The sequence below is a fragment of the Chanos chanos genome, chromosome 7 (assembly GCF_902362185.1).
Source record: "Chanos chanos chromosome 7, fChaCha1.1, whole genome shotgun sequence".
Taxonomy (NCBI): Eukaryota; Metazoa; Chordata; class Actinopteri; order Gonorynchiformes; family Chanidae; genus Chanos; species Chanos chanos.
Window position 1 is genome coordinate 7,975,164 of NC_044501.1, and position 12,261 is coordinate 7,987,424.

At 43.7% G+C, this 12,261-nt stretch overlaps 2 protein-coding genes and 2 non-coding genes across 8 annotated transcripts in view; 2 read left to right on the forward strand and 2 right to left on the reverse strand.

Moving 5' to 3' along the window:
* Positions 1-2,314, reverse strand: part of pnpla6 (patatin-like phospholipase domain containing 6) — a 29,717-nt gene extending 27,403 nt beyond the window's left edge. For 4 of the 5 annotated variants that reach the window (XM_030780928.1, XM_030780925.1, XM_030780926.1 and 1 more), the window contains exons 1-2: positions 2,230-2,314; positions 39-95 (exon numbers count right to left, since the gene is read on the reverse strand). In XM_030780928.1, coding sequence (XP_030636788.1) covers positions 39-95; positions 2,230-2,274 — 102 coding nt within the window. In that variant the 5' untranslated portion in view covers positions 2,275-2,314. The remainder of the gene's footprint in view (positions 1-38; positions 96-2,229) is intronic. The other variant, XM_030780927.1, reaches the window with a different exon arrangement.
* Positions 2,315-8,376: 6,062 nt separating this feature from the next.
* trnaa-agc (transfer RNA alanine (anticodon AGC)) lies at positions 8,377-8,449 on the forward strand. The gene has a single exon. It is a non-coding gene; the product is annotated as a tRNA-Ala (tRNA).
* A 503-nt stretch (positions 8,450-8,952) lies between these two features.
* On the forward strand, positions 8,953-9,023 carry trnag-gcc (transfer RNA glycine (anticodon GCC)). Its single transcript has one exon. It is a non-coding gene; the product is annotated as a tRNA-Gly (tRNA).
* Positions 9,024-9,528: 505 nt separating this feature from the next.
* On the reverse strand, positions 9,529-11,697 carry LOC115817257 (ATP synthase subunit d, mitochondrial). The gene is made up of 6 exons (XM_030780529.1): positions 11,675-11,697; positions 11,268-11,390; positions 10,679-10,775; positions 10,289-10,360; positions 10,023-10,085; positions 9,529-9,711 (listed from the first exon to the last, which is right to left on the reverse strand). The coding sequence occupies exons 2-6, from the start codon at positions 11,387-11,389 to the stop codon at positions 9,580-9,582; spliced, it is 486 nt and encodes a 161-aa protein (XP_030636389.1). The 5' UTR covers position 11,390; positions 11,675-11,697; the 3' UTR covers positions 9,529-9,579.
* Between the last annotated feature and the right edge of the window lie 564 nt (positions 11,698-12,261).

Genomic DNA, 12,261 nt, shown 5'->3' on the forward strand with positions numbered 1-12,261 from the left:
GAAAATAATATAATTCTGGGATAATGGCAGTCACTGACCATGCTGGTTTGGAGCTGATCCTCCACAAATGTCTTAATGTTCCCAAAGCTGTCCTGCTACAGACGAGAAAAAAAAAAGAAAAGAGAAACGCCATTCTGATTACATCTAAACATTGGCAAGAGGGAAAAAAAAAAAAAGCACATGAGAACAGCAACTGAGAGATGTCGACACAAGAGGAATGTACGCCCAGAAGGATGGAGAGGACAGATTAGGACATGAAAGAGAGAAAGAACCCAAAGGAGAATCTTTCTCAGAAGAAAAGAGAGAGAAACAGAGAGAGAGAGAGAGCGAGAGAGAGAGAAAACGATGACGTTGCCAACATCTGTTTTGAGTAAAGATGTTGGGCAAAATAGAACCCAGCTCTTTGTTCTGCAGTCTTTCTCCTCATCCCTCTTTCCCCCTTCTCCTCTCACACTGTCCCACACTCTTCATATAACCCCTCATCTGTCTTTCTTTCTTTCTTTTCCCTGACCCCTTCCCAGCAACACACACACTGTCACATTTCTCCCTTTCTAGGGCTTACCTGTCCCCTTTTCATCTCTCTCTCTCTCTCTCTCCCTCTTCTTTTCTTTCACCCCTCATTAAACTCTTCTCCAAGTTCAGGACACAAGGTCCGTTCGGCTGCTTGTCTCTCGCGCTGTCTTCGGTTCGTTACGAGTCTTGATCGTGAATGGGATTCCCTGTCGTTTTTACCATTCGACACACATAAAAAGCCCTGTTCGCGTCAGACGGCGTAAAAAAAAAAATAGCCGCGTCCGCGCAGACAAGACCCTACCTGCTCGGGCCTATTCCGACAGGCCGAGCCACACTCTGACAAGACTCAGCCTGGAGCCGATATGTTGACTCACACGCAGGGAGAAACCTGTAATTTTAACCTTTGTATTGGATAAATAGCCGCGCCTACGGTCTAAATACCGCCGCTAATACGACAGCGTATGAGTACAGACAGTTAACAGATAGTTCCTTTCTCTCTTACAGCGGTTTCACTCCAGTGTTAGATAACTGCATTCTTACGTTGGGGCGGCTGCTTTTGGTGTGCGAACCTGCATTAACCTGACAAATGTCTCCGCCCACAGATAAGAGCGTTTATAATACCGCGACGCACCACAAAAAGAGCGGACATGAGTCAAAGGGGGAAAAACCCTGATGAATGAAAGTCTTAAAACCTTCACGTGATGAATCTGGAGACTGACGCCGACTGACACTACGCCATAGGTGTTCTTATCAGAGCTACGCCGGCCGACGGGCTATTGATCAGGAGAACTGAGGAGCAATAACGTATTGATCAGAAGATGGAGGTCTTTAGGATGAAAAGAGGAAGCATGCTCATCAGTTGGCGTTGATGAACGGTTAAAAGTGAGGTCGGGGGGTGGGGGGTGGGGGTGGAGGGTGGGGTGTTAAAGCTTGACAGCTGGTGTAGGAGATGGAGAAAGAGATGAAGCAGAGAACGCGTGAGGTGGGGCTGAAGGTGAAGGAATGGGGTGTGTGTGTTTGGGGGGGGGGGGGGGGGCTGCAGTAGCATTTTGGTAGGGTTGAACAGAAGGTTAGTGGGTCAACCAATCAGAGGAAAAGACAGAGAATTAGATCCATGCTGTTGTGACATGGGGTTGAGGAAAAGACTTGTCTCTCAGAAGAGGAGGCCAGGAATTCTGATGAAACAGCAGACTGGGGTGGTTGACTACGGCATTTCGATAGGGTGGAGGAGATAATCTACGACAGGAGGTGACGTAAGGGTCAGATAAAGGAGTAAGTGTAGGAGTTTATTTAAAGCTGGGGAACACGACTGACATCTTAAGGAAAGGACTGGAGAAGGGGGTTAAAAAGAGGCAGTGGGCGGGGGGCGGGGGGGGGGGGGGATGTAATCAGGGATTTGATGAGGATACAGTTTCCTAAAGCGTCTCTAGGGAAAAAAAAAGCAAGGTAAGACTGAGAACGCAGTGGACAGTACACTGCTGCAGTCTGAAATAGTGCTTCACGTAGCAAGAATGACAGGCTCCACTGCAGATGTATGAGTGTCTGTGTCTGAAGCAAAGCCAGAAGCTGGCATGGTGTGATCAGGACACCGGAGCTCCCGGGGTTTAGCCTGGCTGGTTGAACTGTGTCACACCTCTGATGACTCGGTGGAGGACAACACGGGAGGGTTACGGGGGTGGGGGGGGGGGGGGGGGGGTGGGGGTATAACATGCTCACCTCTGGAGGATCTTGGGACTGTTGCCCTGATGTACTCTGTCCCATTCTAACCACGATCCTTTACTCCGCTGGTCCATCAACAAGCACTGCAATACAGGTTCACACTGGTGCGTCATGCACGTGCAACAGCCGCACGCGCACACACACACACGCACGCACGCACACACATGCACGCACGCACGCACACACGCACGCACGCACGCACGCACACACGCACACACTCACACACACATACACAATCTCACACACATGCACTAGAGGCCACAAAAAAAAATTAAAGGGCAACAAATGTATTAAGCCTTAATAAATACATAATAACTAAATGAAATAATGATATTAACGTATACAAATTAAATATGGTAATACTATGTCTGTCTAAAAGAAAAGTGATATTTACAAAGGCGACAGGGTAACATTAAAAAAGCAAGGTATATTGCGTAAGAAATATGGTTGGCTTAATAAGGGCACGGAATCAGAGTTCACAAGCCATAAAACCATAACACACACACACACACACGCAAACAAAGGGGACATCACCCATCCCCCAGTTGGACATGCCATTATCTCCCAAAAAAACAACAACAGATAACATGCTGCCCAGTGACCACACACACACACACACACACACACACAGACAGAGTTCCCATATGGCTCTCCAGTGTGCTTTCTCATGCCATGATCCTCTTACAGCACACCCTTCACTCAGCCCCTCTATACACTTTTACAGTGACACAAAACCCCCACCCCTCTCTCTCTCACTCTCTCCCTCTCTCTCTCTCTCACACACACATACACACACACTCATCACTTCATTCTTATTCCTCTGTTAGGTCTGTTCCCATACCACGGGCAAGAGGAAAACAGCAACACACATGGACACAAGCACACCACTCACACACACACACACGCACACTAAAATTCCCCATGCAGATTTGCTGACCCCTGCAAACACAACAGTGACCGCATTCATCAGACACACATAAACAAGCATGTAGGCAAAGCTGGTTAGGGAGACCAAAGCAGTCAACTACATTTCCCAGCAGCCTCCACCACACCAGTAAATTTCCATTCATGTCTAATACATTGGCCAGTGTCTGTTACTGATGCTTGAGGCGAGATACATCAGGGAATGAAATCATATTAGTGGGTGAGACTCAGTCAGTGTCAGATTGCATGCTCAGACCCATTATGTTATCCATCTACTGTCAAAGGTTCAGCTGTGCCTTCAGTTCACTGTGCCGGGCCGAAAAAAACAATCATAATTGATCATTTCCGAAGTCAAACATCCTTCCCTACACAGAGAGACAACAAAGACAGAGAGCTATACCATTGACGACCTCTAACGAGTCCATATGTGCTTGCTCCCTCCCCATCTCTTCAAATAGGCCAGAAAGAATTCCCAGTATGTGCCCAGTACTGGGAAACACCACTCTCCCTGTCCTAAGCAGCCTCCAGTGTCAGCCCATCCCACAGGGCAAACTTTAGCCCTGTGCTGTCATACTGAGATCTCTACTCCTTCTACAGTGGCATGCCTGTGACAGAGACTGCTCTCAAGGACAGTTTTACATTTATTCATTTAGCAAATGCTTTTCACCAAAGTGACTTCCAAACGTGGCAGAGTACACAAACCGAGCATGTAGCCGTTAAAGAGTCAAGTCTAGCCCTCTTTCGACTTTCGTTACTGATCTTAAGCATCACTGGAGAAGAGGAAAGCACAGGAATCTCTGAGCTTGAAAACGTCCGACTTGCCCTCACGTGACGCTTAACTGATTTAAATCCGTCCGAACCGAAATATTCAGCTGTGCGGTTATCACTTACTGAGGTGATGACTGCGGATATAGCGGTAAACACATAACAGGCTAGGGAACGTTACTGTAACGCTCCTGACACATATCCGGCGGTGGTTTGGAGGAGTGGAGTGGAGAAAGTTGACATGCAGAGGGGCTGTGTAAGAACATTTGAGCTAGGCTGATGCAGCACTCTCTGGTCACCAACGGGTACCTCCTATTTTCCATTGTCCTCTGTAAACAATGTCTCCAGTGTATACTTAAGCATGTGCACTCTGACAGAATGAGCCGCATATGCCGTCTCCCTCTCTCTCTCTCTCTCCCCCGGTTACACACACGCATTGTGTTAGTCATAACGTCTGCTATCCGTATCCTAACTGCGTACTTGTTTCATTGCTTATTTCTTTTGTCATGAAACTGTTCGTTTGACTAGTTGGCTACTGGATATTTGCTCTCAAACGTGAGAGAAAACGATACAATTTTGAACGGGATAAAAACTCCCTTAGGGTCAAAGAGGAGGAGCTTCCTAAACTGAACCGATGCAAGGAAAAAAAAATAATATATCACTATTATCCACAGTAACAGGCTCAGACTTGAACAGTCGATTTCAAATCTCAAAACATCAAGTTTTTTCTCTGCTGTTAAACAGACACTGAACATACAAAATAACACACTTCACATCCGCACTTCGCATGATCCAGTAAGCTATCGTGACAAGCTGAACAACGGTTACCTTATCCTCGGATGTACAGCAAACCTATTCTCATCTCCCATATCCAGAGTTCTGTTAAAGCTCTTTTAACTGCATTCCGCTCAAATCCACGGAAAGTATGTGAACATGCAAAGGAGATACAATTAACTGGTCGTGTTAAAAACACAGGACTCGATACCTAGCCAACCTAATCCTCGATAAACGTTACAGTATAGCATGTAAACTGGGTCCGAAGCATCAACCCTCTGAAAGATTAGCTTTAAATATATATCTCTGACCAATGGCAGTCCAGCCTGAACGCAGCAAATCATAGAAACATATGAATCTATGGACTGGTCTTTACTATATCTTAGTAATTACACCGCTTAGCCAATCAAATGCGCAAACAAGAGCAAGAGTTAAGGATCAGAAAAGACGCAGAAACTGGTATTTATCCGTCTCTTCCGACTGCTTCGAATAATGTCCTTATAAACACGCATAGGCTTTATGTTAATATCGCAATTACGTAAAGTAAAGCAGTGGTCAATTTTCAAAGACTGTTAGCTATATGCAGTGATGCTGCGCTTTGACCTCCGCAGGGACAAAACGGCACATTAACATGCTGGACACAGACACTTCTCCCTATTTAGAGCATTTGTCTTAAATTATAACCCAGATGGATCGACGCTTACGGCAACTGAGCAAACCAGGGTGTTCGCTCTTAAATGCTACCCTTAGGGAGCTGAAATAATGAGACAAACGTGCGAAAATAATGACATAGTTCACCATACCTGCACCCGTTGCTCCCGTATTCTGTCAAACAACACATACACCGGAAATATGTTCAACTAGAGTTCCACCCTTACCGGGCTGAGCGGACGTAAGAACCAATCAGAGTTAGATATCCCGCCCATGTTACCCAATCGAGAAGCAGATTCATGTTTGCTGTTTCTTCCTCTATCAACTTTCGATCTAAATATAATGGAAAGGGCCAGTTGTGGTGCAACATGTAAAAGAGCGACCAAGAGCCTTTTGTGATTGGGCGGTTAGAGTTTGAGTGATGGTCACAGACACCAATAACGGAAGATAAACAAGCTCTAACGATGAAATGCCTGACTTCTCCGCCTGTGACAGAAGCCTCACAACGTCAACTGTCTGAGTCAGCCACGTTATGCCAGCCGTGAAGTAGAATTTAACATGAACCAGTGATCGTTGATACTGATAAATGAAGCAATAAGGATTGCCTAAGGATATTTGTTCAAAGGTTGACGCGACATCCATTCTGAAATCATTCTGAGATAAGTGTATAAAGCCCATTGAGGAAGACAGACACTACATGTGTAAGATTTGACAACTTAAATATGACGAAAACTTTAGGCCATTAAGTAACGCCAAAGCTGAATCTAAATTCACTCTAGTTCACTAAATGTAAACGAATCTAAATCTAATCCAGTAATATTACATCCATTTAAATTGCAAACATGTCATCAGGAAATTGCACAAATGTTTAGATAAGAGTGTAGATCAGATAGACCAAGGAAACATTACAGTGTTGATTGCATCTAGACCGGTAACCACTGATGTTATCATTGCAAACAGTCATTTTAAGAGAAACAGACTGAATCTTTGCGGATAATTAAAAAGTCCAAGGGATAAAACTAATGAAATCACTGTAGTCACACCAACAATGGGCCCAGTGTGGGTAGCCCACACTGGATCACTCTGAGAGCTTAACATCAGCATAGCACTGATTCCACTACACTGGTGTTTCCACACATTATTTGGGGAAGTTGTTTCTGTACCTGAAAAAAAAGCCCATGTTGTAATTGGTTACTCAAGTTGGGACCCTTGACCCTTGGTCCAGTATGGGCTCAAACTTAAGGGCATCTGTGCCACTTTACTCCAGGGGTTACCAACTTTTTTTTTCCAAGACATGACCCACAAGGATAGATTTAAAAAAAACAAAAACATTTTGGCGTATAAATTTTGGTATATATGTGGAAGCCAGCTGTGACACAAGCGTGATCAGACAGTGTGATGTCAGTATCACCAGTTGGCTCCTTCCATGTACGACTCTAAGATAAAAAGATGTAATTGATGATTGTGCTGTTTGCATGCTTTTTGCTGTAAGACATGATTAACATTGGAGTGAACTGCAAATACTTTCGGTAAGTGAACGTAACCCCTCTATAGCTCATTCACATAACAATGACATTAACAAGATCAATACAATTAGCATTGATTGTGGAGCCAAACTATTACTGTCATAAAAAACAAAAAAACAAAGGCTGTAACCATGTTGCTTCTGCCAAACAGTGTGTGAAATGATAAAAAAGAGTAATAAGTTGCGAGGATGCCTCTTCATTTTTAAGGCTTCTGGCGAATGATCTGCAAGACACAAAGCTGAATTTATGTGATTCAGCACATTTCCTTGATGTCGTCTGTTCCCTTAGGCTCATCATTAACTATTTCAACTGCAACGTCCCTGGCAGTTTTTTTCCCTCAGAAATCTGGTGTTATTGTGCGCCTCTCCTGTAAAACCCACACGGACACGGTAAGCTCTCAAATATTGGAGCGCTCACATAGCATCAGTGGACTCCGTTAGAGTTAGTCGTGTCAGCCATAGGGTTAGCTAAACTCACATCTTTTCGCAGTGGGGTGCCCGAAGCACACAAGGAACTATGGGAATTAACGGAAATGGCAGCGCGCTGACTTAACGAGCGAGAGATGACGGAATTGATGCCCCTATGCCTGTCCAAAGGTGTCTTTCTGCACCAACTGGGTGATAACCACCTTGCTCCACAGGGCCCGCTTTATGGACAGTAGATGCTTACCTGCATGCTGAGCATACCATAGTTTACTGCCTTAACACAGGCGATATCCACGGGCACTTCGTTTGCTGGATTATGTGTTTGCGAGTATACAAAACGCTTGAACTCGACTGGCGAAAGGCGGCTGAAGGTCTCACCGTGATTTGAGCTAGACTGTCGGACCGAAAGTCCAGGACGCTAACCTTACACCACGGAACCTTGCCAATTTACTTTTGGACCTATGGTCTCCTCAGAAGGCCGCCAGCACAGGCAAAAGGTCAAGGCAAGCTGAGAGTATGGAGCCCAGAGCCAAAGGCATCACCGGGGGGAGTCGCTGTCCAACTGCTGTGGCACGAAAGACTTTCGGCCATTCAGTATAAGGCGCTCCAAAGGCAAGGCAACCGAAAATGTACCTTGTTGTGCCAGTGTGAATGGAACATGGTGTAGGCGGTAAATGGACAGTTAGCACTAGTTTTTCATGTGTAGGCCTAATGCAGTTGAAGCAGAGAAAAATAAACCTCATTTTGGAGCAGTTTATTTATCTTTATCCCTGTTTAGTCTTTGTCTTGTAAAAACAAAGTCGTAAACAAAAACTTTTCATCACAGTTTTCATGGACCAGATTTATCGTATCGCCAGATAAACAAAACATAGTCACACCTGCACACTCATGTGTACGTGAAAGGAAAAGAGTCGTTTGAAGACGCACCAGTGAGCCGGCAGGTGCATTGTGGTGGGGGACTCGCGGGTGGGAGACCTGCTGCCCGATCCATTGTGCTCATGGTTAAAAGTCAACTAACCCTTATTCTGGCCGTTGCCCTAGTTGTACCTAAATCCCGTAAAATGTTCAATCAAGTAACAGGGGAATTAGCTCAAATGGTAGAGCGCTCGCTTAGCATGCGAGAGGTAGCGGGATCGATGCCCGCATTCTCCAAGCTTTCTTTCTTTCTTACTTTAACGTCTTGCTTGCACTGCACCGTCCACCACTTGGACAGTGCGACCCACGACTTGTTAGTTCGTAGTTCACTGATGCGTCAAGGAAAAGAACATACAGTGATCTACATGTATTTCATATAGTGCATTTTATCTTGGCTAAATGCAGTGTAGGCTGGGTTTCAATATAATAAATTAGTGTAAATAGTTACACATCAGTTTTTCTCTGACTAAGAACGAAGAATGGTGGCCTACGTAATGACCTGTTGATATCACCCATTTTTTCACGTGCTGTTATTTATGACAGATTTTGGCACTGTTCTTGCCATACATTGTATCTTCATGCACAGCCACAGAATAAACAAAGAACAATAACATAAATTACCCAATGGTCAAAAAAATAGTCACGAAACGTTACAAAATAAATTTTGTTCCCACAAGTTCAAGCGCAAGCGGTCATGGTCGCTTGATACAAGTCGCTTGAAACATAAGAGTTACTGTCAAGCATTGGTGGTTCAGTGGTAGAATTCTCGCCTGCCACGCGGGAGGCCCGGGTTCGATTCCCGGCCAATGCATGACCTTCTTTTGTATATTGAACCATGACTGTTAAGTTATGAAATATCTTCACACAATTATTTTATGAATAAAAGAAGAGTGAACATAGCTGGTAGTTAGAACAGATGGCAGCAGCCGGGCAAGCACAATTACTGCTGTTAATGTTGCCTTTTAAGTTCTCTTAAAAGAACCGCACCCGTGAGAACAGTCTTTACTGCCACCTATTGGTAAGTACATATATCACATTTCCCCAATTTGAAGTTGTTACTTCAGCGAACTTGGGTGAGCAACAATAATCTATTATTATTTAAAGATGCAATCTTGTGGGAATGTTTTTTAGAATGTTACTGTACAAAAACAGAGGGAGACAGAGATTAACAAAACACACAGAAAACTAGAGAGAGGCAAGGAGAACAACGGAGCGAGAGGGAGAAAAGTAAACAAACTTCTGACAATCAAATCATGAATGCCATGCATGCATGGTGAAAAAGCACATATTTAGGGACAAAGAGGACACAACGTCTGTGACAGTTACAAAGACTGAGATGCTTTTATTCAAAGACTTGGGTCTGTAAATCACAGGTCGGCTATAGGCTTGTGTGGCCAATACGGATGCTTCTCCTTGTCTAGCTTAGTCTCTGGGAACGTAGCATTGAGGTCTTCAATCGTCATCTGATCGAATGGGATCATGTTCTTGAACTTCTCCAGCTGTATGCAGACAAATCAGAAGATACAGCTCATTTACTTTTCATAACTAATTTAGCACAATCTGAGACAAATGCGAAAACCTAACCTTATATTTTGTAGGGGGGAAAAAAAGGGATTGTACTGATTCTGAACACTGAAAATATTATTATAATATATAAATGTATTCTATTATTTAAGTTAATTATTTTGGAATAACTCCAAACTGTCCTCTTTAGTCCTGAGCATGGTAGAGTGTTCATTATGCTGACTGTCCCATTGAAACAGCTGAAATTACTGACGTGGCAGCATTATGAGTGACAGTACAAACTCACCTCTTCTTCAAAAGTTGCAACACGGACTTTGGAAGCCTCTACGTAGGCCAGGGCGCTTTGGGCCTACATGAAAAGAGAAGCGTCAATTCAAAAAGGAGAAAATAAAAAAAAAAAAAAGGCCCAAACACAAAAGATATTCAAGCAGAGGGACTAAGAGGGGTCGTCAAGGTAACGGGAGCGACGGGTGGTTCCCCTTGCAATTTCTTTGTCCACCAAGCAAACAATCAATCTCCTGCCCAGAGCAGTAACAGCTTAAGGTTACTAACAGCTTCTTGTTCCTGAGCGTCAATGGCGCTGGTTTGAGTGTCCACAGGTTCAGGGATCTGTAAGGCATTGAACTGCCAGGCAGAGACAGAAATCCAGAAGTTATTTTAGATAAATGAACCCACAGCGGCCAACGCGTGCTTGTTTATGGTTCAGAGAGCACTGCTCCGTGACACGTTTTATCTGAACACATTAAAAAAATCGACTGCTAGAAATCAGTATCAGAAGGTAATGTTATATGATCGACTAACGCAAGGTTTGGTCCTATAGGTTTTACACCTCCGTCCAATATTTTTCTGGATGAGGAATATTACTGACATATCATTTATTATCTTGTCTGATTAGACCATGTATTATTATACAGTAAAAGGTTTGAAAAGCATATAGCTTACCTTCTGTTCAAACTCATCCACCATCCCGGCCTTGGCCACAGCGTTCCTGTAGTAGCTCCAGTCAATGGGAGCAGGCTTCCCGGGAAGAGACGCCAATCTAAATCACACACGATCCACTAGCATTTTAGATGCCGAATAGCTCACTAAACAAGCTCATAATGACGGCAGTTTTTGTGTTGATTACTGAACGCAAAAGTGGGAAGCTGCTCAATGACTGCAACGTGAAGCTTCGTTTAGACTACATGATTTCAGTTGATAAGTGACGATCTGAATTTCCAGGAAAGATGACCCCAGTAAATAAGTTATTTTTAAGTGGTTTGATGCGCCAGCCGGAAAAACAGCTAATCAAACCACCATAATGAATACTACAAAATCCTGTCCAGGTTTTGCTCAATATACAATCTCAATTCATTCCTTCAAGGTAAGAAGAAGAACATATTAGAAAAACACTGGTATGAAATGCAAACTGCCTCCTTTAAGCAACGCACAGTGGACATCCTTTTCAGTCAATCAATAACGGTATAGATACAATAACTGACGTCATTAACGATGGCATGAGATGTTCAGATCAGTGTAGAAATGGACCTACTTGGCTGAGATAGCGTCAGTGCGCGTTTTAAGCGCGTTGAACATGCCTCTCTGATTGGGCGGCACGCGTTCTGCAAACGCGAGCCAGTCAATGGCTTTCAGCGCAGCGCGACGGCCGGCCATTCTGTTAAAAGCGTTACTTTTCATTGGAAATGCATATCCTCACGAGTAACTTAATGTAGCAAAATACTGAAAACAATGAGAGGCACACTGGCAGGCTGGTGAAATAGTTATGCATCTGCACGGCAAGGTCAGAGTTAATTCACTCATGTTAACTCAGAACTCAGTCTGAAAACTCTGAGCCAAGTTCGTGGTGAAAAAAAGACAACTTTTGCTGCATGCACAAAACTCTCATTTATAATAATGTCTAATAATAATCGCGCAAAATAACTCGCAGAGACAACTCACCTGACAGCCCTTTCAAAACGGGAGTGAAGAAGAAGAAGAAGACACAACTGCTTTTATGGGCTTTTTCAGTTAAAATGTTGCGTATTGCCACCTACTGTCCAGGGGTACAAACGCACTGTGGAAAATTAAGGAATCTCCTCATTAAACCCTATTTATTTAACCTTCCGCACCTATTATATTTGATTGATTATGGCAGGTGTACGCAACACCCTGTCCATTGTTTGTTTGTTTTTTTATATGGGTTTAAGTGTTGGTTCACAGCTTTCATGATCAATGAGGTGTAGTAAGCTACAACGTATTTCTAAATTTAACCAGCCAACAAGGTGGGAAGGTTATCAGAAGAATTGTGTAACGTAAATATGACCTTAGGCTTCATGTCATTATTTAAACTGTGTGTGATTTCTACGGGCTGTCAAGTGCTTGGCCAAGAATGCTGCAGTATTTTCAAGAGAGCAAATTTACTTACAATGAAAGTAAGTGATGTAATGCACGTGCAGTTTATGGAAAACATTGACAGTAACATAACAAAAGAACTGTCGTTTTGGGTGACTGAGAATTGCGTTGTTGTAACGGAGGATTTTCGATTA